Source organism: Impatiens glandulifera, chromosome 9 (assembly GCF_907164915.1).
Source record: "Impatiens glandulifera chromosome 9, dImpGla2.1, whole genome shotgun sequence".
Lineage (NCBI taxonomy): Eukaryota > Viridiplantae > Streptophyta > Magnoliopsida > Ericales > Balsaminaceae > Impatiens > Impatiens glandulifera.
This window is the reverse complement of record NC_061870.1, coordinates 36,681,354-36,704,793: the sequence shown is the minus strand read 5'-3', so window position 1 is coordinate 36,704,793 and position 23,440 is coordinate 36,681,354. Positions and strand designations below refer to the sequence as shown.

Genomic DNA, 23,440 nt, shown 5'->3' with positions numbered 1-23,440 from the left:
TTCTTCTTCTTCTTAAAGAGGGTAATTGAAAAACTGAGATAATCAACAACGAATTGAATGATAATGATGATGATAATAATAATAGCAGCGTGCATTCTTTCTTTTGTCGGGAGAAATTTAATTTTCTTCTGAAAAAAATCTGACAAATTTATTATTGTCAAACCGGGTTTGGAAGTAGGGTTAGCGGCGCCGTTTCCGTTTCCCAAGCTGAGCTCGTTGGCCATCATCCATGGCGGAAACCTAGGCCTTGGAGAGACTGCCGAAACTAGCCTCGGAGAGATTGCATTCCTACAGTGACAATGAGAGTTATTTGCATGAAATCCTGAGGGTAAATTGGGGAATCTAGTGATGGTTGTCGCCATAAAAGAGGTCGGCAAAAAGTAAGTAGCTTCGATTAAAGCAAAGGATTCAAAAAAGAAACCCTCCGGCGAGGGTCCCATCTCGGTGGTGTTCTCCATGCCCTTTTTCCACCATTTTTTATTTAACAAAAGAAAAAATAGTTAATAATGTTTCAAAATATTATTATCCTAAAATGAAAAACTGATATTGACTCTTAAGAAGAAAAAGATGTTTTCTTTCAAATTGATGTGAGTTTAAATTTAATTAAAATATATGTTTTGTATAATTGAATTGGTATTAAGTGGGGTATCTATAATTTATTACTTTAAAGTGCGTGAGGAACATAAACAAGAAAAGTTTATTATAACATATGGCAAGTGGATAGATTGTAATTAGTTCAAATGTTTATCTAAGGAAATATCTCTCTATTATTAATAATCAACTAGCTTCTATTAATAACATTATTCCCATTTTCAATCATAACTTTAACTTTAAATACATACATTTAATTATTATCAAATTTAACTTAATACATTATATTGGTTGACAAAAATCTTATTTATTATTATTATTCATATTTAAAATAGTTTAAATAATTTTGACCTTAGCTAACTTTTTTTTTTTTAATTAAAATAAAAACTTTAAGGTGGTCACATTTTCTAACTCCCAAGTCCTCCAACCCACCCACTTCCACCTTGCTTGGAATTATTTTTGATATATAAACAATAAAAATTATCATGTTATGTTATGTTGTTAATTTGTTTTTAATAAAATTGTCAATTATGAGTTTCCTAATTATTTAAATATTTTTTGATATAATTATTAAGGCAAGAGTGGGTCAAATAATTTCAGATATGTTGTATAAATAAATAAAATAAAAAAAGATAATGAAAAAATAATCATAGGGATGCGGGTCTAGGTTCCTTGTTGGGCGTAAATAGTGAAAGAAAAAGGACAAACGATTAATGACCGTACACGTGTCACATGTTGATAAGTGGTGGATTAGTATGTGTACAGTCATCATCTTATCCTATTAGATCCCTCTGTGCTGTGCTCTGCTTCTTACCATAAAAAAACCCTCACAGCCTTTTGATTAATTTCCCAAATCCCACCACCAACCCATATAACGACGTCGTTAACCACCAACCCATTTAACCCCACCACTTTTACAGACGGTAATTATAATTTTTAAATAATTAAATATAAAAAAAACTAATTGGACTAAAAGATCGACACAAGTGTGTCAACAACAACTAGCAAGTTGAATGAACAAAAATTCTAAAATATTATTGTAACATTTCTTATTATGGTATGATGTCACGCTATTTAATATATTGTAGTGCATTTTTTAAAAAAATTCTTAGAGATTAAGTCGATGTTGTGTGTATTAATTGAGATGGAATATTTAGTTATTGTCAAAGATGGGTTCTCTAAACTATATTTTTTTTCCCTTCTGGCGGCCCTATTAATTACTAGGATTATTGAAGAATTCAGATTCGATTAGAATTCTATTTTAACACTTTCTTACTGTTAATAGCTTTTTTTAATATTTTATTTTTGTATAATTCCAAATCAGGTTACTGTGACGGTGAGATAATCCTTAAACTAGAGGTCAAAAAATATATTAAGAGTTATTGTTTTACTCCCAAAGGATTAGGCCAAATATTGATGATTAAGTATTATATATATATATATTAGTGTGTAATAAATTAATATTTTTTTCTTAATTGATATTATAAATGAGTAGTCTAATTCTTTACATTTCTTTTATTTAAAATATTTGTGTTAGAATTTAGAAACATACAAAAATAAAAATAAATAACAATTGGAAATTCGGTACAGGCTCATTAAAACAAAAAACTAAAGATTTTTGATGAAAAAAATCTTCAAATTTTGTAGTTATGAACAGAGCTTCACCAAAATAAAATTTACAATTTATATTTTAAGTCATGAACAGATCGATTGGAGCAATTATACCATACAGAACACTCCATTTTATGAATAAATCACAAGATACACAATTAAATATTTCACTGAAACAAACAAATAATAAAGTATCTAATTGATAAATTTTCAAGGCAAAAGGTCAAGATTTAGCTAACCTGGGTAAAAAAAGTTAATAACAATTTAAGGAATTTCCAACATTAAAAAGCAAAGAATAAAAAATAAAAAATAAAAAAAACAGCCCTTGAGTGACATATAGAAACAAACATGTGTGAGGCCCGGCATTATTATTGTTGTTATGTTGTTATTATTATCCACCATCATAAAAACAAACCAAGTACAATCATATTGATAGCAAGACTGAAAATATCTTCAAATGAATTTATTCTGACAGTTGCTGCTGATAAATTTAATTAATCCAACATCCATCCATACAATCAATGCTGGTTTAGTTGATCAGAAATCCTTCAAATAAAAAAAAACAAATAAAAACAAAAAAACAGAAGCAATCCTTCCCATTGACAGCCACTTGAACCTTGATGAAACCTGCAAATGAAGGATAGAAGCATTAGTTATGGCAAGTTTAAACAGCTAGCAAACTGTCAAATGGTCAATTTTAGCAAATTAACATATAATTCATTTTTCATGAAACTTCAGGATCATAAACCATAATACCACAACAATTCATCCTTAGAGTCGATAAAAGAATTACAACCCAATCAGTCATAGCAACAACACAACATTGTGGCTTCAATCAGCCATGATCACCGAACTCACTGTAAACTAATTTCCAAGGAAGATGACCAACAACTACAAGAAAATTTGTCTTTCCTACATCACCTTTATATTATTCTAGATGGTATCATAGGAGAGCTCCTAAATTTTAGAGTTTTCAGCATATAAAAATGTACTCATGCAAGCCCTGGTTCAAGAAAAATTATTAAGGAATCTTAATGCTGTAGAAAATGGGGAAGTTATTGCTTAGTAGAATACTACTAATTGCCTTACAGTCAAATTATGAAGGGGCAATCAAATAACATACTTAAATGTTCCCAGAAGAAGTTAAACATGAAGGAGATGATGTCGAAAATCAACCGGAAGGAGATTAGTTGTAAGCCGCTTGGGAGGAGGAAGTCCTATCTGAAGTTAGGGCAGCGCAATTCTTGAACCTGTGGATCACTACGATACGAGGAAGAGAAGAGATCCGAAGAATCCTACACGGCCGTGTACTTGGCTCCCATTTTGGAGTAATCTTACCCTGGGAAACAAACTGTAATCGCCGCCGAAAATAAACATGCTGAGAGTTTAGCCTTGTGGCAGTAACAAAGACTGATTCTGTTTGGAGATGACAGACTGTGATGACAATTATGGAGATATTCATCTCCAATGCCCAATTACAATGGAGTTTGACAAGGATTTTGGTCCATGAATGGATGTTCCAAACTCATTAGACATATTTTGTTTGTCAAGGTCTGACTTTGTTCAATTTCACCACACCAGGTGGGAGGTTGAAATTACTCAAAATTACTCAAATCCAGATTGCAGTTATATACTTTTCTATGTTAACCAATTGATTTTGAAGTTCCGATGAATCATCACAGGTCAATTCATTCTATAAACATTAATTTGACTGCAGATTTCTACAGATCTATAAGCTATCAAGCTAAATCAATTCTACAAACAAGAACAGCAAAGAAAATATAACAAATCTGGCAAAATTGTTCCGCAAATGTCGTCTGAATCTAGAAGATCGAAGTTTATATACCTTGGAAGTAAATCAATGGTGATCGCCGTGTTCTTTGGCATGCTGTTGGTGCTCGAGGTGGCGGCGCTCCTCGGGAAGAACGACCAAGTAAGAGAAAAGCATACCGCCGAAGCAGACGTGATAGAGAGGATCGATGGAATCGGTGACGATGTACTTGGCGTGATAGTTGTCCAAACCCTTCTTGATCGTACTCTTGGCGTAAGAGAGGCTCAGCATCGGCTTGACGTGCTCGGGCACTTCCTTCACCTTGAGCCCCTTGATCTGGTTGTAGAAATTCCTAATCGCCATGGTCGCTCGTTTCAGATTTTGGTTCGATTCCTAAATCTTAACCCTATTTCTAGCACCCCTCTCCCACTACCAAAGCCTTTACGGGTTTAGTCCGGAACTTCGGACATTGGGCCTATTTGACCCATTTATATCCAATTTTGTTACTAGAAAAACAAATTTTGAAAATATAAACAATTTTATTATAAAACACTTATTATACTTATAAAAAATAATTTTATACAAATATACAGAAGAACAAATAATATAATTCACATATTCATAGAGAAAATAGATATTTTGTTTTATTTTTTTATAAACAAATTGTTCATTTTATTAAATTTTAAACTAAAGTCAACATTTAAATCAAAACAAAATAATAGTGCGACAAATAAAATGTTAACGGTTGCGTGATACTAATTAGAATCCGACCTATTTAGTAATTTGTGTCAAAATCTTTAACATAAACCTGACATATTTATTTGTGATTAACCCAAACCGACCTATTTACGGCATGCACGCTATTTTCTTCCAGAGTCAATGGTGTTGTGAACGGAGTCTGCCAATTCGTCCGATGCGCCTTCAGTGGAGGTCAACCCGAGAGTTAACGGCACCTTGGCTTTTTAGAGAATCTCGCTCCTGTGTCGTAGGACTTATAGCTCAGCAGTCCACCGGGTGGTTATTTTTATCTTTCCAGTTTCGAGTGTCTTCTTGGATAGTTATAGCGGCCCATAGGCGCAAAATGTACCTTGTGGGGGGCGATCTTATTTACACAATTTATATAACTCAACTCGGACCAAACATTTATCTTTTTTAAATTAAAATAACATCAACTTAAAATAAAAATAAAATTATATCACAAATTCGCTTTAATAAAATCCTACATAAAAGCATTTCCGAATCTCAAAGACGATGAAAGGGAATTAGCTGCTTGAACACCTGGTCTTCTCATGAAGAGTGGAGAGTAATAAATAAGCTTATTAAACACAGCAAAGAAAGAACTACAGGTGAGTTGCATCTAACAACACTTGATCCATTGAATATGAATGGGCCTATATAATTTATATTTTTTTATAATTCTTTAATAATATAAATATTTATAATAGTTTAATATTAAAATTAATAAAAATAAGATAGTTTAATTGATTAATTGTCTTAAAGATTTTGTTCGTGTCATTTTAAAAATGTGACCATATACGAATGCATAGATATAATAGCCTTATATTATAAACACTAAAAAAACAATAGATAATGAGAATTAGTTGAGGACAATATTAAAAATTTAAAATTAATTTTATAAATTTTATTAATGAATGAAAATAAAATTGTGGGTAATAAAATCAAATTCACATTAAATTATTAAATTCAAACTGAATTAAAGAGTAAAATTTGATCAATGTATAATTTGAATCAATTAATTTAAATTTATTATTAATTGTTATGATAATTTAATATTATTATTAATAAATTGAAAAACCATGTAACTAATATTTAGTATTTAATTGTAATTGTCTTGATTATTTTGACAAATAATTACTCTATGACGAAGAGAAACACGTTAAGGTAAATGAAGAAGCAAACAATACCAACTATTGGATCAATTGATGATTTTATTTAATGGTTTAATTTTTCAACAATATAAAATCTCTCATCTCTCAACTAAAACTCACTACATCATTTCATCAATTTTCACTCTAAAATATCAGAAGTGCTCTCCTTTATTTTGTGAGTATTCTTCGAGTTCTTTGTTCGATATTTTTGTTGAAACTTGGTGATAGTTCAGGTACGCTGATCAAGTTCGTTGAGTAGTGATTTCATTATTAGATTAGTTATACCTTGGGAGACAGTCATTTGCGATAAGCTCCAACACAAATGAGAGACGATGGAACAATTTGAAATGAAATGTGTCTAACAAAAATGTCCCGAATCAACATTTAAATTGAGTGATATCGTTATTTATATATTATATTTTATTTAATTTCTTTATAAAATCTTTCTAATATTTATATTTTTTATTATTGTAAGACAAGAATTGTAAGGCATAAAATAGTAAAATTTGAATTTGGATAATTATCCAATGACATGTCACATAATTGATTTTGTGGGTCAATATTTGATATGACATCCACATTGAATTTCGTGTATGATTCCACAAAAACATGAATCCAATAATTATTCATTCATTTGCACTAAACAATTGAACATGGTTGAGTTTGCTAGCACTCATTTCCCCCATGAATTTAACATAGATAAAGAATACTAATTTTGAGTAACTTCTAAGAAATTGAGTTGATAAATGCCTACAAAATGTCACTGTTTAAACAATGGTGGTAACCCTTTTTGAATACATTCCAATGTAGAAACAATGTCAGCAAACTCTGGTCGCTTAGCCGGATTAGCAACCCAGCAACGTTTCATCAGCTGAGCAAGCCCTGGTTGGCATCTCGACCAAAGCTGTGGCCTTTCCTTCTGCCCAAAATGATTTCAATTTTCAAATTTGAAACTGAAATTGAATTATTAAATAAATCAAATGCAAACCTTCTCTGCCACAGCAAAGGCAGCCTGAACAGGAGTCATTCCTTGAAATGGAAGCAAGCCTGTGGTAAGCTCCCATAGAACGATCCCAAAGCTGTAAACATCAACTTTCCGGTTATAAGCTTTCTCTTTAATCATCTCCGGCGCCATCCACCGGTAAGTACCCTTATTTCCTTTCCATTCCCGCCTCTTCCGGCACTGTGTTTCCAAGCACGACGTACCGAAATCTGCTACCTTTACACGCATATCATCGTTAAGAAGCAAGTTATTCGATTTAAGGTCTCTGTGAATCACTCCTTCTGAATGGAGATATGACATCCCTCTAGATATGTCAAGGGCTAATCTCAAAATTGTTTCTGTTGAGAGTGAGTATGGCTCTTTCTTGTTAAGATACATTCTTAGATTACCTTGAGACATGTATTCTATGATTATCAAGTTCACCGGCGGCTTTCTACAGGCGGCGATAAATTGAACTATGTTTGGATGGTAGAGACGTGAAAGCAATGCGACTTCAGATTTGAATTGATTCAACAGTAAAACCCTTGTCGCGTTTTCCATTTGAGATGGAATTCTCACCATCTTGACTGCAACTGCTATCTGCTTGTAAATTCCCCTGTAAACCCGGCTATATGCGCCGGAAGCGAATTCGTTGCCGATGAATAGCTGAGAAAGATCGGCTGTCCATTCTTCTTTGTATTCCTCCTCCCCATGATCCCAAGTTTCGATATTTTCGGAATCGATTAATATCATGGACCATGAGTCGAGACTGTCAATCCTCTCCATGGCCTCCGGTTCAAGAATCGTGGGCTGCGGATGGGGATGGGTCTCGTCTCTCTTTGATTTCTTTAGGCAAGAAAAACTGAAACATGATGTTGCCATGGAATCAGGTTCTGTGGTGAAACAGAGGAGGGTCAAAAGGGGGCAATTTCCTTCTGAACGTGTGAATCGATTTGAACAAGTGCATGAAGTGATTGAGAAACATGGGTGGTTGGACAAATTATATAAAGGGTGAAAGAGAAATGGCTCGTTTTATCTACACTACACTAATAGAAGAAAGGGATAAAAGGATGTAAATTTACTCAGTTTTGCTGTCTTAACAACCATTGATGCATTCTTGATGATAAGATTTACTGTTAATAAGTCAATTATTGACAGGGTCAGTGGGAAATTACACAAACAGTTAAGAATATTCACCAAATTCGGACATTATCAAGAACAGCTTAATTAACTCTTTTATGGCAGATCCAGACACATCCCCTGAATGGTCAGATCAAAAGTTGACCCCATAGAGAAAGAGAGAACCTTTTTTCGCAATACCGATCATTCATTGCGAAATTGCCAGCGGATTATCGATTAATCTCTGCGAAAAATTATGCAGATTTGGACATATCATCGTTCCATCCACCTGGACATTCAATGCTTGCTTGGTGATGATAAACATGTTTGTCTGATGAAGCCTTACCAAGAGGATGCAAATTTTACTTTATTTTTGTCAAAAGTTTTATTTTTTTTAAAAAAAAAAACATAATTATTTTTACTTAAAACACTTAAAATTGTAGTGGGTATTATAATTGTGAGTTTCATTTTAAATAATAATTAATAAACTTTAATGGGTTGTATTTAAAATTTAAAATTATTTATTATTATAATGGTTTGAAAAGGATGGGGCATAGCATATTCGAAATAGTCTTTTGACTCTTCCGACGTGTTTATTTTTATTTTTTAAAACAATTTAGGATGACTATTGTAACTTATTAAAGAATAATTATTTTTAAATGGAGTTATAAATTGGATAGATGATATCCTTATGAAGAAAGAGATATTTTAATTTTAGGGTAGGGGACAGAATATATACTTACCCACCCACTTAAACAAATGGTCCAGCACTCAGCTTAATCAAGATGTTCTTTTGAAATATAATTATTAAGGAGTGTTTATTTATTCTTCTAATCACATCCTAATCAAGATGTTCTTTTGAAATATAATTATTAAGGAGTGTTTATTTATTCTTCTAATCACATCCTAGCGTTTAATAATCATAGTTTATCTATCTAGATTATGTTATTATTGTATTGTTCTTGCAGCTCTTATCTGAAAAACATGTTTGAAATTTGTTATGCTTATTAGTTTTTGTTCACGATTTTTGTATTTGTTCTAAAAGATCTAAAGTAAACAATATATATGTTTTACATGTGGACATATTGAATTGAATTATTTATAATGTTATTAACTAAGATAGCTCGCAATAGTGGTCACAATAAACAAAATATCACTCTTATTTAAAATATTTTAAAATAAGAATGAAAGTCATAAATATGAGTGTAAGGTCTCTACATTTAAAAAGGTATTATTATTTGATTTTTCACCTCCAATGCAAACAAATACAAATACTTTCAAACTCATTATGTTGATTTATTCTTATCACTAAAAAATACTTTGATTTAAAGGTTATGACAACAAGAGATTATTTGATTAAGAAATCATGAGCATTCTTTTGCATTTCACAAGTTGGAGAGTCATGTCTTTGTGATGCGGTGCGAGTCGAAGAGGCGTTTATGCGAAAGTTGCAGCATCCGAAAATATCTCGCAAGTGTCAGATTTTGACGATTGGCTAGTGTTTTTCGGGCGGAAACGTGGTGCTGTGAAGAAGTCATGGCTTTGCCATGAGGTATGATGGTTTAAGGCCATCTGACGACGTTTAGGGGCTCAAAATCGCATTTTTATTAGTTTCGGGTGTTTTTTGCAATTTATTAAAAGTTGTTTATTTCTTTTGCAAGCTAGGGTTTGAGTATTTAAAGAATCTTAAAACACTTTGTTATGGGAAGATTATTAATCAGAAAACGAGGTTTCCTCAATATCTATCAACTTTCGGTATTCGTAAGAATCAACGAATCTTGATAAAGGTTCATCCTAGCCACGCACGCTGCATCAGTTGGTATCAGTTTCCAGTCGACCCTGAGGTATGCCGCCCTGAAGACAGCCGCGCAACCCTACCCCTGGTGCTGATGATGGTGACCTTGCTGAGTTGCGACGTGAAAACGCTGAGTTTCGCCGTGATAACGACGATTTGAGGCGGCAGGTTGAATGGTTGACGCAATGGATGGATGCATCTATGCACATGCACCACCCTGAAGATGATGTTACGGTGACAGATGAAAACCCTCTCGGTGGTCTTCGGAATCGATCCCCTGAACGCCCCAATCATCGCTGGGAGCAGGCTTTCAGGGTGGACAACCCTAAGTTCGATGGTAGTCTACCACCGGAAGAGTTTATTGATTGGCTTTCTCAGGTTGAAGAGATTCTGGATTTCAAGGAAGTTCCTGCAGATCGTCGTGTACCCCTTGTTACGATCCGCTTACATGATCGTGCACAAGCATGGTGGCAGCAGTTGAAACAGACACGTGTTCGTCATGGTAAGGCAAAGCTCACGAATTGGGACAAATTCAGGAAGCATATTAGGGCTGCGTTTCTACCATATAATTACGAACGTAACCTGTACCAGCGGTTCCAGAATCTTCGTCAGGGTTCTCGTTCCGTGGATGACTATTCCACTGAGTTTTACACATTTTTGGCTCGTGTTGACCTATCTGAGTCCCCTCTCCAGTTGGTTTCTCGCTATATTGGTGGCCTTCGCCTCCAGTTGCAGGATATTTTGAATATGTTTGATCCCTTGACTATTTCTGAGGCACATCAGTGTGCTTCACAGGCTGAGAAACAGCTAGCCAGGCGCGGTTCGGGTAGCTTTGGAAAACAGGTTGTCCCCACTAGTGGCATTGGTTCTTTTTCCCAGCCGGCCCATCCCACCCCAGCCCCCCCTCGCAGCACTACAGCCCCCCCGCAGGGACGTCCCGGTGGCTTGCGTTGTTTCAATTGTGGTGAAGTTGGCCATCGCCAAGCAGAGTGTCGCAACCCAAAGTCCACCAATCATGGTCTTTTTACTGAGGTGGATGATCCTGACTCTGCTCTTCCTTCAGATTCAGCCCCAGTGTATGATGTTTATGATGATGAGGCAGCGGAGGAGTATGTTTCTGGTGATGTTGGCCCCCTTTTGGTGATTCGTCGATCATGTTTAACCCCTCGTGCTCCTGACAACGAGTGGTTACGCAATAATCTGTTCCATTCCACTTGTACCATCGGTGGCAAAGTTTGCACCTTCATCATTGATGCTGGGAGTTGTGAGAATGTGATTTTTGAGGTTGCAGTTTCGAAGCTGGGTCTGTCCACTGAACCTCACCCCAAGCCTTATCGCCTGTCCTGGCTGAGTCAAGGTACGGATGTTACAGTTTCCAAGCGCGTACTTGTTAATTTTTCCATTGGTTCCCATTATCGTGATGCTGTATATTGTGATGTGGTTCCTATGGATGCTTGTCACCTTTTACTTGGTCGCCATTGGCAGTTTGATCATTCTGTTATACATGATGGGCGTGCTAATACCTACACGTTCTTATTTCATGGTACCAAGATTGTGTTGATGCCAAATCAGCCCAAGAAGGGTGCTGCCCCCACTCATCATGCGTCCCCCCTGCCACCTTGTTGTCTCGGGGTCCTTTTCAGACCGCCATGGTCGAATCTGGCATGGTGTTTGCTCTATTTTGTTCGCAGATTACCTGTGGTGCTAGTTCTGAGGTGCCTATTCCAGTGCAGCCGCTGTTACAGGAGTTTGCAGATGTTTTTCCTGAGAATCTGCCTTGTGCCTTGCCTCCTTTGCGTGATATCCAGCATCACATTGACTTGGTTCCAGGTGCTGCCCTACCCAACCGTCCTCATTACCGCATGAGTCCCAAAGAACATGAAGAGTTGCGTAGACAGGTGGAGGACTTGCTGGCTAAGGGACACATTCGAGAGAGCTTTAGTCCCTATGCTGTCCCGGCCCTTCTTACCCTAAAAAAGGATGGGTCTTGGCGTATGTGCATTGATAGTCGTGCTATCAACAAGATTACAGTGCGTTATCGGTTTCCTATTCCCCGGTTGGATGACTTGTTGGATCAGTTGGGTGGTGCTTCTGTGTTTAGCAAACTGGATCTCAAGAGTGGATACCATCAGATTCGTATTCGCATGGGTGATGAGTGGAAGACTGCCTTTAAGACTCGTGAGGGCTTATATGAGTGGCTGGTTATGCCGTTTGGTCTGTCGAATGCTCCTAGCACCTTTATGCGTGTGATGAACCAGGCTCTTCACCCTTTCATTGGGAAGTTTGTAGTCGTTTACTTCGACGACATCTTGATTTATAGTGACAGCGAGGTAGCACACCTCTCCCATCTTCGTGAGGTGTTATCTGTTCTCCGGCGTGACAAGTTCTATGCTGCTTCCTCGAAGTGCACATTTCTTACTGATTCTACCCAGTTCCTCGGTTATGTGGTGTCTCGGGAGGGCCTGAAAGTGGACCCGAGTAAGGTACTGGCTGTCAATCAGTGGCCCCGCCCCTCTTCGATCACTGAAGTTCGCAGTTTTCATGGCTTGGCTTCCTTCTATCGGCGTTTTATTCCTCACTTCAGCAGTGTTACGGCTCCTATCACTGATTGTATGAAGGGGGTTAAGTTCTTCTGGACGGATGATGCCGAGGCTGCCTTTATTGAGATCAAGCACCGACTCACTTCAGCCCCTATTTTGGTTCTTCCTGATTTTTCCCAGCCATTTGAACTACATTGTGATGCTTCGAAATTGGGTATTGGGGCTGTACTTAGCCAATCTGGGTGTCCTGTTGCTTATTTTAGTGAGAAACTGTCTAGCGCTAAACTTCGTTTCAGTACCTATGATATTGAGTTCTATGCTATTGTCCAGGCAGTCAAACACTGGCGTCATTATTTATTTCAGCGGGAGTTTGTCTTATATACGGATCATGATTCCCTCAAGCATCTTGGTGGTCAGGACAAGATTTCTCATCGTCATGCTTCGTGGGTCTCTTATTTACAGCAGTTTACTTTTGTGATTAAACACAAGGCTGGTGTGTCTAATCGCGTGGCTGATGCTTTGAGTCGTCGTCATGGGCTGTTGGCGGAGATGCGTGTCCATGTACCCGGCTTTGATTCGTTTGTGGACCTCTATCGTGATGATCCTTTCTTTTCTCAGGTCCTCATTCGCATCCAACAGGGGGATTCGAGGGACTTTGTCTTGGAGGATGGGTTCCTTTTCCGCGGTGTGCAGCTGTGCATTCCAGATTGCAGCCTGCGTTTGAGGATGATTCAGGAACTCCACAAAGAAGGCCATGTTGGGCGTGATCGTACCTTCCAGCTTCTTGCAGCTTCTTATTTCTGGCCTTCGATGCGCAAAGAGGTGGGGCGTTTTGTTGCTCGCTGTCGTGTTTGTCAGTTGGCTAAGGGCGCTTCGACTAATGCCGGGTTATACTTGCCTCTGCCTATTCCCACTCAACCATGGTCTGATGTCAGTATGGATTTTGTCCTTGGGCTGCCACGTACCCAGCGTGGTTCTGATTCAATTTTTGTGGTGGTTGACCGATTCTCGAAGATGATTTATTTCATTCCCTGCAAGAAAACCTCTGATGCTGTGGCTGTTGCACAACTTTATTTCAGGGATGTGTATCGCCTTCATGGACTTCCTACCTCCATAGTTTCTGATCGGGACACTCGCTTTGTAAGTCACTTTTGGAGGAGTCTTTGGCGTTTGGTTAATACTCAGCTGAATTTTAGCAGTGCCTATCACCCGCAAACTGATGGCCAAACTGAAGTTGTTAATAGGTCTTTGGGGAACCTTCTGCGCAGTTTAGTTGGGGATCATCCTAAGGCTTGGGATCTGAAGCTGCCTCAGGCCGAGTTTGCTCACAATCATGCTGTTAATCGCTCCACTGGTTTCAGTCCTTTCCATGTGATTTACGGGCTGTCTCCGCGTGCTCCTCTTGATTTGTTAGCGCTGCCCAGCAAGGTGCGTCCTCATTCCACTGCTGCGGATTTTGTTGGTCAGTTGGCTCAGGTTCATCAGACCACTCATGACCGCTTGGTTGCTGCTACTGCCAAGTACAAGGAGGAGGCTGATTCGAGAAGGCGTGCTGTTGATTTTGAAGTTAGTGACTTTGTGTGGGCTATTCTGACTAATGATCGTTTTCCAGCTCATGAATATAGCAAGCTTGCTGCTAAGAAGATTGGTTCTGTTGAGATTGTGGAGAAGATCAACCCCAATGCTTATCGTTTACGCCTTCCCAGCCATGTGCGTACCTCTGATGTGTTCAATGTGAAGCATCTTGTTCCTTTTGTGGGTGAGTCTTCTTCTGATGAGGATGATGCGGTTCCAGATTCGAGGACGAATCTTTTCTACCCTGGGGGGAATGATGCGGTGCGAGTCGAAGAGGCGTTTATGCGAAAGTTGCAGCTCCGAAAATATCTCGCAAGTGTCAGATTTCGACGATTGCCTAGTGTTTTTCGGGCGGAAACGTGGTGCTGTGAAGAAGTCATGGCTTTGCCATGAGGTATGATGGTTTAAGGCCATCTGACGACGTTTAGGGGCTCAAAATCGCATTTTTATTAGTTTCGGGTGTTTTTTGCAATTTATTAAAAGTTGTTTATTTCTTTTGCAAGCTAGGGTTTGAGTATTTAAAGAATCTTAAAACACTTTGTTATGGGAAGATTATTAATCAGAAAACGAGGTTTCCTCAATATCTATCAACTTTCAGTATTCGTAAGAATCAACGAATCTTGATAAAGGTTCATCCTAGCCACGCACGCTGCATCACTTTGTCTACTTTAAATGGACCTCTATGTGTCTGGTCTTTTCTAATAAAATCAAATTTATAGAAAGATGATTAATTAAATGTAGACAGAGTAAACGTGTAGAGGAAATACATTTTAGGAGTTGATTAATGAAATTAGGTTATTAAGAATTGAGTAAAAAAACAGATATATATTTTAATGTCTTAAAATATTTAAGATGAATATGTCATTCTACATTACAACATACTACACAAAACACAAACTTAATAAGCAAAAACATTACCAACAATTTATAAAAAAAAATGTAAGATCTACATGTATTTGTAATTTTTTAGATGTTAAAAATATTTGAGGACTAATTTGTAAATGATAACTCTCTAGGGACTTACATTATAAATTAACATTTTACATATATATATATGAAAAAGTAAAATGAAAAAAGAATAACCCCCGCAATGCTCACGTGGGTCCCCGTCTGTACGACGAAGTTATATCTCGGAGCTATAACTCCGGCGACGGATGCGTGAGGTGGCGATGCTTATTTTTAATTTTTAATTTTTTAATTATTTTCTAAGGAGTTACCACCGACGTTAGATATCCGCAGGTTCATGATTAGTTGAAGTGGGGGCCTTAAACACTCGATCTAATGGACAAAAATGATCCCATAAATAAAAATGCCCCCCAAAAAAGAGGCCTTTGGACTTGGAAAACCCCAAATGAACGGCGATACAGTCGTCAAGAACTCAAAATCATGAAAATTTGGATCCTTAATCGTCTCTTCACAGACCCATACACTATCACTTACTGCCGCCATCACACTCTAATTCTCTAAAAACCATTCATTTTCTGCAATGATGGGGTCTCGGATCAACTCTCATCAACTAAGCAATGGCTTATTCGTTTCAGGAGGTCGCCCCGATCAGCTCAAAGACCGGCAACCCACAATGTCTTCTCGTGCAGTTCCCTACACCGGCGGCGACATTAAAAATTCCGGGGAGCTTGGGAAAATGTTCGACATACCCAACTCCGATCAAGGCCCCCCTCCATTGAGAACTTCACGGACATCGTCTTCCTCTTCTCAACTCAACACCGGTCCAGTTAGATCTGGTTCAGGCTCAGGTCCGTTAGGAGGAGCAAAATCCTCCGGCTCAGGCCCAATTCCGAAAAGGCACTCAGGTCCCATTATGCCGACTGGCCTCATTACGTCCGGTTCGATCAGTTCAATGACGGGTAGTCGGTCGGGTCAGCTGGAACCTTCCCCTTCAATGGGTAAGACGTCATACGGTTCGGTTGTGACTAATTTGACTGAGGAGGTGAAGATGGGGTTTAAGGTGTCAAAGGCGGTAATATGGTTTTTTGTGGTGATGATGATTATGTGTTTGTTGGTTGGAACATTTCTAATGGTGGCTGTTAAGAATGTTATATTTCTGATTGCCGTTTTAGCAATTCTGGGTTTGATGTTAATTGCGACTGTGTGGAACTGCAGTTGGAAAAAGAGGGGTTTATTAGGGTTCTTGAAGAGCTACTCAGAATCCGATCTCAGCAGTGCACGTGATTCACAATGTGTGAAGGTTACTGGGGTAACTTTTTTTCCTACCATTTTCTTTTTGTAATTTGTTCTTGTTTCCTTTGTGTGTCTGCTCTTGTTTAGGTTATGAATTACTTGATTATTTGGGTAAGAATAGAGGGTATTGATTTAAATAACGTGATTAATGAGAGGATTGATGACAATGTAAACTCAAATAACCCCAAAGATGGAACAAGGCCATATACGTTTACTTTGTTTTGTTTTGTTTTGCTTGGTTTCCTGAACTCATATCTTGTATGCAGGTAGTTACCTGCGGCAGTATTCCACTGGAAACGTCTTTCCAGAAGATTCCAAGATGCGTATATGTATCGACAGAATTGTTAGAATATAAGGGATGGGGCGGGAAATCTGCAAATCCCAAACACCGATGCTTCACTTGGGGAAGGAGATATGCAGAGGTGGTTTATTGGTTACCCTTCTTTTTCATTGTTTAATGTCATTGAATTGGGTCTCTAGAACTTAAAAAGGACTTTGTTCTTGGTCTGTCTCTATGTTTGACAGAGATACGTGACTGATTTCTACATATCAGACTTCCAGACCGGTTTAAGAGCGTTAGTAAAGGCAGGATACGGGTTCAAGACTGCTGTCCTCGTTGAGCCTGCAAAGATTTTGGATGTGACAAAGGACAATCGAGACCAATCACCAAGTTTCCTACAGTGGCTTTCAAGTCGCAGCATATCAATCGATGACCGCGTAATGCGTCTCAAAGAAGGGTATTAATGAAATTGAACATTAGTATAAATACTTTGGATCGTTTCTTATTTTTCTCAAATTGTTGTGTTCAGGTATATTAAAGAAGGAAGCTCGGTTAGTGTGATTGGGGTTGTGAGACGCCACGATAATGTGCTGATGATAGTTCCTCCGCCCGAGCCAATCTCAAGCGGCTGTCAATGGTTTCGGTGCCTTCTCCCAACCTACATTGAAGGCCTTGTTTTGACCTGCGACAAATCTCAGAATTCAGAAATTATTCCTGTGTAGTTTTAGTAGGTTGATTTCCTGGACTCTGTCAAGTAAATATTATTATTATTAGTTAGTAGGTTAAAATCTAATTGAAGCAATTAATTAATACCCTTTTAAGATATCTATCTATGTTGCTTTTATAATTCTTTTGTTTTCTCATTATTTAGTTAGTTCTTTAGTTTTAGTTTTTAAAATATTTATTCAAAGATATATAATGTATTCAAATTTTGCATAAATAAAGTTGTTTGATTTTTTAGACATATTATTATTAACATTGAGACAACAGAAAAAATATCATTGTACGAAAACAGACAACCGGAGAATATGCGCTAACAAAGAGCGCCGACGAAGACGACGAATCAAATTGTACAATTCGCTTCTTGACTGCTTTTAGGGTTCTATGTGCTCGAAATCATCGATCTCTGGCTTCGCTTTCAGTTGACGCTTCTTCATTTTCTCGCCTTTCTTTTCACTTGCCTTCTTGAGAAGAGAAGGAGAGAGAGAGGATGTCTACATCACTCCCTTCTCCGGTAAGTGCAATCCCTGTTTCATCATCGATGTCGCATCTCCGGTGGATAAATTGCTCAAAACCGTGTTATCTCAACTGCGGCAGTCATTTACGCATCGATCCTCTCTTTTCTTCCCGCACTTCTGGCTATAGGCTCCGATCTTTGCCAAGGTTTGAATTTGAAATGTTTGTTTAGCGAATTTCATCTTTAGCTTAAAACCTTGTTTGAGGTTATGTTAGAACAAATAACTAGTTCTGCTTGGCTTTCAGTATATTTCTAATTTTCGTTTTGTTCTGAATCATGGTTAAAACCCTAATTGTCCGATTCCCTAATTGACTGAAATATCAATCACTATTTAGGAAGTCATTCAAAGTCCAAGCAACAGTGTTGCAGGACAAGGAGGATGATTTGGTTTTGGAGCAATCATTTGCAGGAAAGACACTTCCCAATGATGAATTGAAGGGGGAGCCTTCAAAGAGCTCATTGCCGAATGGGTTTGAAAGTTGGATCATTAAGTTGGAACAGTCCCTAAATATCCTTCTAACAGTAAGTAAATATCAAAGAGCCATTTTTCTGATGTCTGGGTTATTGTGTAAACAATATGTTTGTTTTTGCAGGATTCAGTAATCAAGATACTTGATGGTCTGTACCATGACCGCAACTATGCAAGATTTTTTGTTCTTGAAACTATCGCAAGAGTTCCTTATTTTTGTGAGTATTGAATTGAAGTCTCTTCTAATATGCTTAAATTTTTTAAAAAACTTGACATCTTTTCATTTGTTCTTGTGTTATCAGCTTTCATCTCTGTTCTACACATGTATGAAAGCTTTGGCTGGTGGAGAAAGTCAGATTATCTTAAAGTGCACTTTGCTGAGAGTTGGAATGAGATGCACCATCTTCTCATAATGGAAGTAATGTTCATCCCCTTCTCTTTCCATATTTATTAACCATCCTGTTGTTGTTTTGTCTAAAACAGAATCCTGTTTTGCAGGAATTAGGAGGAAACTCGTGGTGGTTTGACAGATTCCTAGCTCAACACATTGCGGTCTTCTATTACTTTATGACGGTGTTCATGTATGCCTTAAGCCCTAGAATGGCATGTAAGTATATGCACATATATATATATATATATATTTTACAAGAGAAATATAACTAAACTGACAAGTTTAGTTCAGTAGGCCTGATCATCAAATGTTGTTCATGCAGATCATTTTTCGGAATGTGTGGAGCACCATGCATATGAAACCTATGACAAATTCATTAAGGAACAAGGAGGTAACTAACTAAATTTCAAGTGTTAATATTAAAAACTTGTTTCTTAAGAATGAAAGTGTTAATAATATTAACTTGTTTGTTCTTCCATAGACGAGCTGAAGAAATTGCCTGCACCTGAAGTTGCTGTGAAGTATTACACTGGAGGGGACTTATATTTATTTGGTACCATTCTGCTAAACAAACTCGTCTATTTTATCCATATGCTAGAACAGTTATTTAAGATTTTGGTTTCTTCTTTCTTAATCAGATGAATTTCAAACCTCCAAGATGCCAAATTCTAGAAGGCCAAAAATTGGTATGACATGAAGAAGGAAAGCTTCTTAATTGACAGAATTTTATATGATTCATATGCTTATTATAATGTTTTGTTGGTCAGACAACTTGTATGATGTGTTTGTTAACATAAGAGAGGACGAAGGAGAACACTGCAAGACAATGAAGGCATGCCAAACCCATGGAAACCTGCGATCTCCTCATTCATATCAAGTGGATGCAGATGTTGAAGATGAAAAAGAGGACACGGGATGCACCCTTCCTCAGACGGATTGTGAAGGTATTGTTGATTGCATTAAGAAGTCATTTGGAACTTCAGAAGAAGGTTAACTCAAACCAAATACTCAATAGAAGAACTTATACAATGGTCAGAACATGTTTTTTTTGGGTTTTTTTGGCTACATTTATTTATACTATACTGTATGTTATTCCTGGGGTATATATCATCAATATAGAATAAATTTTTAGTTTTGTGTTCAAACTTAGTTGCAATAGTCAAATTTCAATCCGCCTCAATAAGGACCAATGGGGTGAACCATAGATGGAGCATGGATGTTATTTAACTGCATCCTCCCTGAACAAACCCAATATAATTAATGTTATTTACTGTCTCACTACTTAAATAATATATATCTGTCACCAATATTAGTTACAATGTGCAGAGTTAACATGTACTTAAATTATCATGAACTCAATTAATTAGTCACTAATATTTAATGAAGTGGCTACTTGGTGTGCCACGGTCATCAATCCTTAGGCTTCTCTACCAATGCATTAATTTAATCTGATTGAAGTCACATTCTGTTATTTATATAGTACTGAAACGTCAAGATGGCTCAACATGATCCTACACTGTATACTCTCGCTCTAATCTGGGCATCTGTCAGCTCGTTGTGTGTGAATGATCTAAACCCATACTCCAGTTTGCTAGTATACCTTTTGATTCTCCTATTTGCCTCCATGTCTCTCTGTTGATGAAACTGCAACATGTAATACCATTTCTTAGCCAAGAAAGAAACCTGATTTTGTTGTAAAGTTGCCACCTTTGTTTGGGCAAAAGGATTTGGCTTGTCCAATCTGCAGGCTTTATACTCAGGGGATGTGTTTCTTCCTTCATGGGCCAATTGCATTCTCTCTCAGCTTCATGACAGAAACAAAGGCCTTACCATAAACCAGATTTTGAGGAATGTTGTTGTAAGTAATAATTTGTTTTACTTTTTTAGGAAATACAATCCATTCCTCAAAAAGCATATATTCTGCCCATTTTCTGTAGGATAAGATTTCAGCAGGAGACGTTGCAGAAATTGCAAACCCGATGACCAGTTAGTTCAAGAAAGAATGAATTGGTTCGATCTCTCTACTCTCTATTGCACTAAGTATTCTTTTGTCATTCCCCAATCCAAACTTTAGCATTTCAGAGAAAGTGGATCATACTCTAAAGATAGCCTTCCACAAAGCACATATATCTTAACCGGCATCCCTTCTTCCATACTTGGTTTCCACTGGCGAACCCACTAACAATCTCTCTCCCTATGAAATCTTCAACACCATTTTCCTAGCAAGGCTTTGTTGAAAGTAGCTAAATCATTAATACAAAGTCCACCTTTCTCCTTACTCATCTTCATATCCTTCCATCTTATGGCCATGCTTATGCACAAGTTGCCAAATGAGGAAAATTATGTGTTCTTTTTTTTTTACTGAACTTGGATATAATTGAAAGTGTTTCCTTTAAACTATCTCTTGATGTACACTTGCATTATCCTTCAACAGGCTTGTGGTATCTTAGACAAGGAAAAGTATGAAACAATTATGCACAAAATGAAAAAAACATTCATATGTTGAACCTATTTCCTATTTTACCATTCTCAAATCTCTATAGTAACGAGGTAAGTTGAAATAATTCTTGCTTGAAACAGTCATGAGGTGATTAAACTTGGAAACTAGAGAAAATTGAAGGTGGATTCTGAAACAGGGAACAATAATGCTATAGATTTGTGTGTCTTCTGTACTCTGTACTTAAGCAAGCTGTTGTGATAGAATTGAAGGGGGGCAAGTGTTGGAACTCAGCCAACATCTTGCATGTTGGTTTGACATTTAAATGACATAAAGCAGCTATAGTTTCATGGTGAACTGCTAATCATTAAAAAAGTTATCTATCATCTTGGGACAAAGGTGGTTTACTTGTCCAATCCTAACCATGCACAGTTTTTATAAGTTGATATTGACTACACACCTAAACACTTTTGTTGTTTGGTTAGGTTTTGTTTGTTGTAACCAGGAAAGATAATAGAATCCATCTCTTATTTTACCATAATCTTCTCAAACTACAGTATATATTACATAGAGAAACATCAAAACACCCCACAAAGATTACATTATAAGCACACATACAAACAAACAAGTGCATTACAACCACCACTGAGTTTTAACATAAGAAGATATCTAGATAGGTCTGCACTATTGCAAACATTTATTCATTACTACTAAATTAAGAGCACATAGTCAAACTGTTGTGCCAACAGGGCTAGCTGGAAGATTGAGTTTGGCCTCCTTTGCCTTCATAACTTCGAATCGAGGCTCCTTAGCCTGAAACTTAACCCCGGAGTATAGTTTCATGTAGTCTTCAAATACAAATTTAGGATAAACTTCTTCATTCTTGACCAGTGCAGGTGCAGGGTAGATGATTGCATCACTGCCCGGATTGTAGAACGAGGCTAAAGACATCCTGTTCCCATCGGTCTGAGCGATCACACGATGCAACACGCTCTTGTATCTTCCATTCGTAATGACCTTACAAAAAAGAATAATAATTAACAATTACAAGATTGATTGATTGAATGAATGAATATATGTGTGTATATTATACCTCAAGTTGGTCACCTAGGTTGATGACGATGGAGTGCTTCAATGGTGGGACGTCAATCCAGTTTCCATCCTTGAGAAGTTGCAGACCGCTGACCTTTTGATCCTGAAAGAGGAGGATGAGACCTCCTGCATCTGTATGGGCACGTAGTCCTTGGATGAGGTCCGGCTGAGGGCACGGAGGGTAGTTACTGACCTTGGTCCCAAAAGTAGGACCATTAGAGCCGCTGAGGGCTTTCTTAAGATAACCTTTGTCTAGACCAAGATTCTCTCCCAGAATTTCCAAGAGTTGCTCTGCCAGTTTCTCTAGCTCCTTGGCGAAGACAGTCATTGCCTCTCTGTAGTGATGATGAAGATCGGGGAGTTGAGAGATGTTGGAATCGGGAAGATGGCGGACGAAGAAAGTGCTTTCCCAGTCAGTGTCATGATCAACCTCCTTGGCAGCTTCAAGGCCTTTTGTGGCCACCATTTCCTTAAATTTATGTTCCATGAACTTCTTGTAGTGTTCTTTTGCAAGGCTTTCCACTTTGTCCATCAGCTCGTGGGAGATTCCATGGTTGATCACCTGTTTTTGATAAAAAAAAAAAAATTAATTAAGAAATTGAAATGACATGCATGGTGTTCATGCGTTACGTAAGAAGAGAACTAGTTACCTCGAAGAAACCCCAGTTCTCACAAGCATCTTTGATGGCTTCCATGGCGGTTACCCTTTCTTCACCTTTGAGATTATTCATGTCAATTACAGGGAAACTCTGATCCATTTTCTTTCTTTCTCTCTCTCACTGTTATCTGTAAGGTGTGTATAGCTTGGTCGTGGTGACTGCAATTTATAGACAGGCGAGTCATTAATTAGAAAGAAAAAAAAATTGAAAAAAAACTGTTCTCTTGCTATGTATCCATCCATATATACTTTGATTTAAACTATGAAAGAGAAGTAATTAAAGAATTCTTGTTTCATTGTTAGTTTGTCGGGCCTAAAGAAACTATGAGCCATCACAAATATCATATTTTGCTTTGTTATAAATGACTAGTTTTCTTTCTCTTTGTTTTTATTTTTCTCATATTTGTAAGTACTTTTTATTTATTTATAATTTTATATCATGTTTTAGTTTAATTGTCAGGATCAGGGGTATAAACGATTCGAGCTACTCAAGTAACTCGCTCAGTTCGAAACAAACTGAGTTCGAAATAATATAATATAAATTATAGTTCGAGTATTACAATTTACACTACTAGTTAGGATATATGTCTAAAATTAAAATTAAAGTGATGAGTATATATATATATATATATATTTTTTTTTTTAAGTATAAGAGAACTATCCTGACACCACAATATATCTAGCTAAATGACATATAAATTAACTAAATATTTTCCTTATAAGTGAATTTAATGTCTAATTGAAAGATGGACATTGAAGTTATTAAAAATAGTTATACAATTGAATTACATTGTTATATAGTCA

At 37.1% G+C, this 23,440-nt stretch overlaps 5 protein-coding genes across 5 annotated transcripts; 2 read left to right on the top strand and 3 right to left on the bottom strand.

Annotated features, from left to right (window-relative positions):
* Positions 1-2,605: 2,605 nt before the first annotated feature.
* On the bottom strand, positions 2,606-4,418 carry LOC124916815. Its single transcript, XM_047457580.1, has 2 exons — positions 4,049-4,418; positions 2,606-2,829 (listed from the first exon to the last, which is right to left on the bottom strand). Exon 1 carries the CDS (start codon positions 4,334-4,336, stop codon positions 4,061-4,063), a length of 276 nt encoding a protein of 91 aa, XP_047313536.1. The 5' UTR covers positions 4,337-4,418; the 3' UTR covers positions 2,606-2,829; positions 4,049-4,060.
* A 1,938-nt stretch (positions 4,419-6,356) lies between these two features.
* LOC124915151 (serine/threonine/tyrosine-protein kinase HT1-like) lies at positions 6,357-8,212 on the bottom strand. The gene is made up of 2 exons (XM_047455816.1): positions 6,851-8,212; positions 6,357-6,781 (listed from the first exon to the last, which is right to left on the bottom strand). Exons 1-2 carry the CDS (start codon positions 7,724-7,726, stop codon positions 6,623-6,625), a joined length of 1,035 nt encoding a protein of 344 aa, XP_047311772.1. The 5' UTR covers positions 7,727-8,212; the 3' UTR covers positions 6,357-6,622.
* Positions 8,213-15,087: 6,875 nt separating this feature from the next.
* LOC124915514 (uncharacterized membrane protein At1g16860-like) lies at positions 15,088-17,206 on the top strand. The gene is made up of 4 exons (XM_047456241.1): positions 15,088-16,088; positions 16,339-16,494; positions 16,598-16,809; positions 16,882-17,206. Exons 1-4 carry the CDS (start codon positions 15,360-15,362, stop codon positions 17,072-17,074), a joined length of 1,290 nt encoding a protein of 429 aa, XP_047312197.1. The 5' UTR covers positions 15,088-15,359; the 3' UTR covers positions 17,075-17,206.
* A 126-nt stretch (positions 17,207-17,332) lies between these two features.
* Positions 17,333-19,727, top strand: LOC124913896 (ubiquinol oxidase 4, chloroplastic/chromoplastic). The gene is made up of 9 exons (XM_047454330.1): positions 17,333-17,735; positions 17,925-18,111; positions 18,183-18,276; positions 18,361-18,476; positions 18,557-18,665; positions 18,772-18,840; positions 18,931-19,002; positions 19,088-19,135; positions 19,217-19,727. The coding sequence occupies exons 1-9, from the start codon at positions 17,563-17,565 to the stop codon at positions 19,441-19,443; spliced, it is 1,095 nt and encodes a 364-aa protein (XP_047310286.1). The 5' UTR covers positions 17,333-17,562; the 3' UTR covers positions 19,444-19,727.
* Positions 19,728-21,464: 1,737 nt separating this feature from the next.
* Positions 21,465-22,776, bottom strand: LOC124913897 (1-aminocyclopropane-1-carboxylate oxidase-like). The gene is made up of 3 exons (XM_047454331.1): positions 22,629-22,776; positions 21,980-22,540; positions 21,465-21,903 (listed from the first exon to the last, which is right to left on the bottom strand). Exons 1-3 carry the CDS (start codon positions 22,734-22,736, stop codon positions 21,616-21,618), a joined length of 957 nt encoding a protein of 318 aa, XP_047310287.1. The 5' UTR covers positions 22,737-22,776; the 3' UTR covers positions 21,465-21,615.
* Between the last annotated feature and the right edge of the window lie 664 nt (positions 22,777-23,440).

Coding starts and splice junctions, on each gene's coding strand:
- LOC124915151 (XM_047455816.1), bottom strand. CDS start 7,726: ATGGCAACATCATGTTTCAGTTTTTCTTGCCTAAAGAAATCAAAGAGA. Junction 6,782..6,850: donor CCTTTGCTGTGGCAGAGAAG/GTTTGCATTTGA, acceptor CATTTTGGGCAG/AAGGAAAGGCCACAGCTTTG.
- LOC124916815 (XM_047457580.1), bottom strand. CDS start 4,336: ATGGCGATTAGGAATTTCTACAACCAGATCAAGGGGCTCAAGGTGAAG.
- LOC124913896 (XM_047454330.1), top strand. CDS start 17,563: ATGTCTACATCACTCCCTTCTCCGGTAAGTGCAATCCCTGTTTCATCA. Junction 18,477..18,556: donor ACCATCTTCTCATAATGGAA/GTAATGTTCATC, acceptor CCTGTTTTGCAG/GAATTAGGAGGAAACTCGTG. Junction 19,003..19,087: donor AGGGGACTTATATTTATTTG/GTACCATTCTGC, acceptor TTTCTTAATCAG/ATGAATTTCAAACCTCCAAG.
- LOC124913897 (XM_047454331.1), bottom strand. CDS start 22,736: ATGGATCAGAGTTTCCCTGTAATTGACATGAATAATCTCAAAGGTGAA. Junction 22,541..22,628: donor AGAACTGGGGTTTCTTCGAG/GTAACTAGTTCT, acceptor TATCAAAAACAG/GTGATCAACCATGGAATCTC. Junction 21,904..21,979: donor ACCTAGGTGACCAACTTGAG/GTATAATATACA, acceptor CTTTTTTGTAAG/GTCATTACGAATGGAAGATA.
- LOC124915514 (XM_047456241.1), top strand. CDS start 15,360: ATGATGGGGTCTCGGATCAACTCTCATCAACTAAGCAATGGCTTATTC. Junction 16,089..16,338: donor AATGTGTGAAGGTTACTGGG/GTAACTTTTTTT, acceptor TCTTGTATGCAG/GTAGTTACCTGCGGCAGTAT. Junction 16,810..16,881: donor GTAATGCGTCTCAAAGAAGG/GTATTAATGAAA, acceptor TGTTGTGTTCAG/GTATATTAAAGAAGGAAGCT.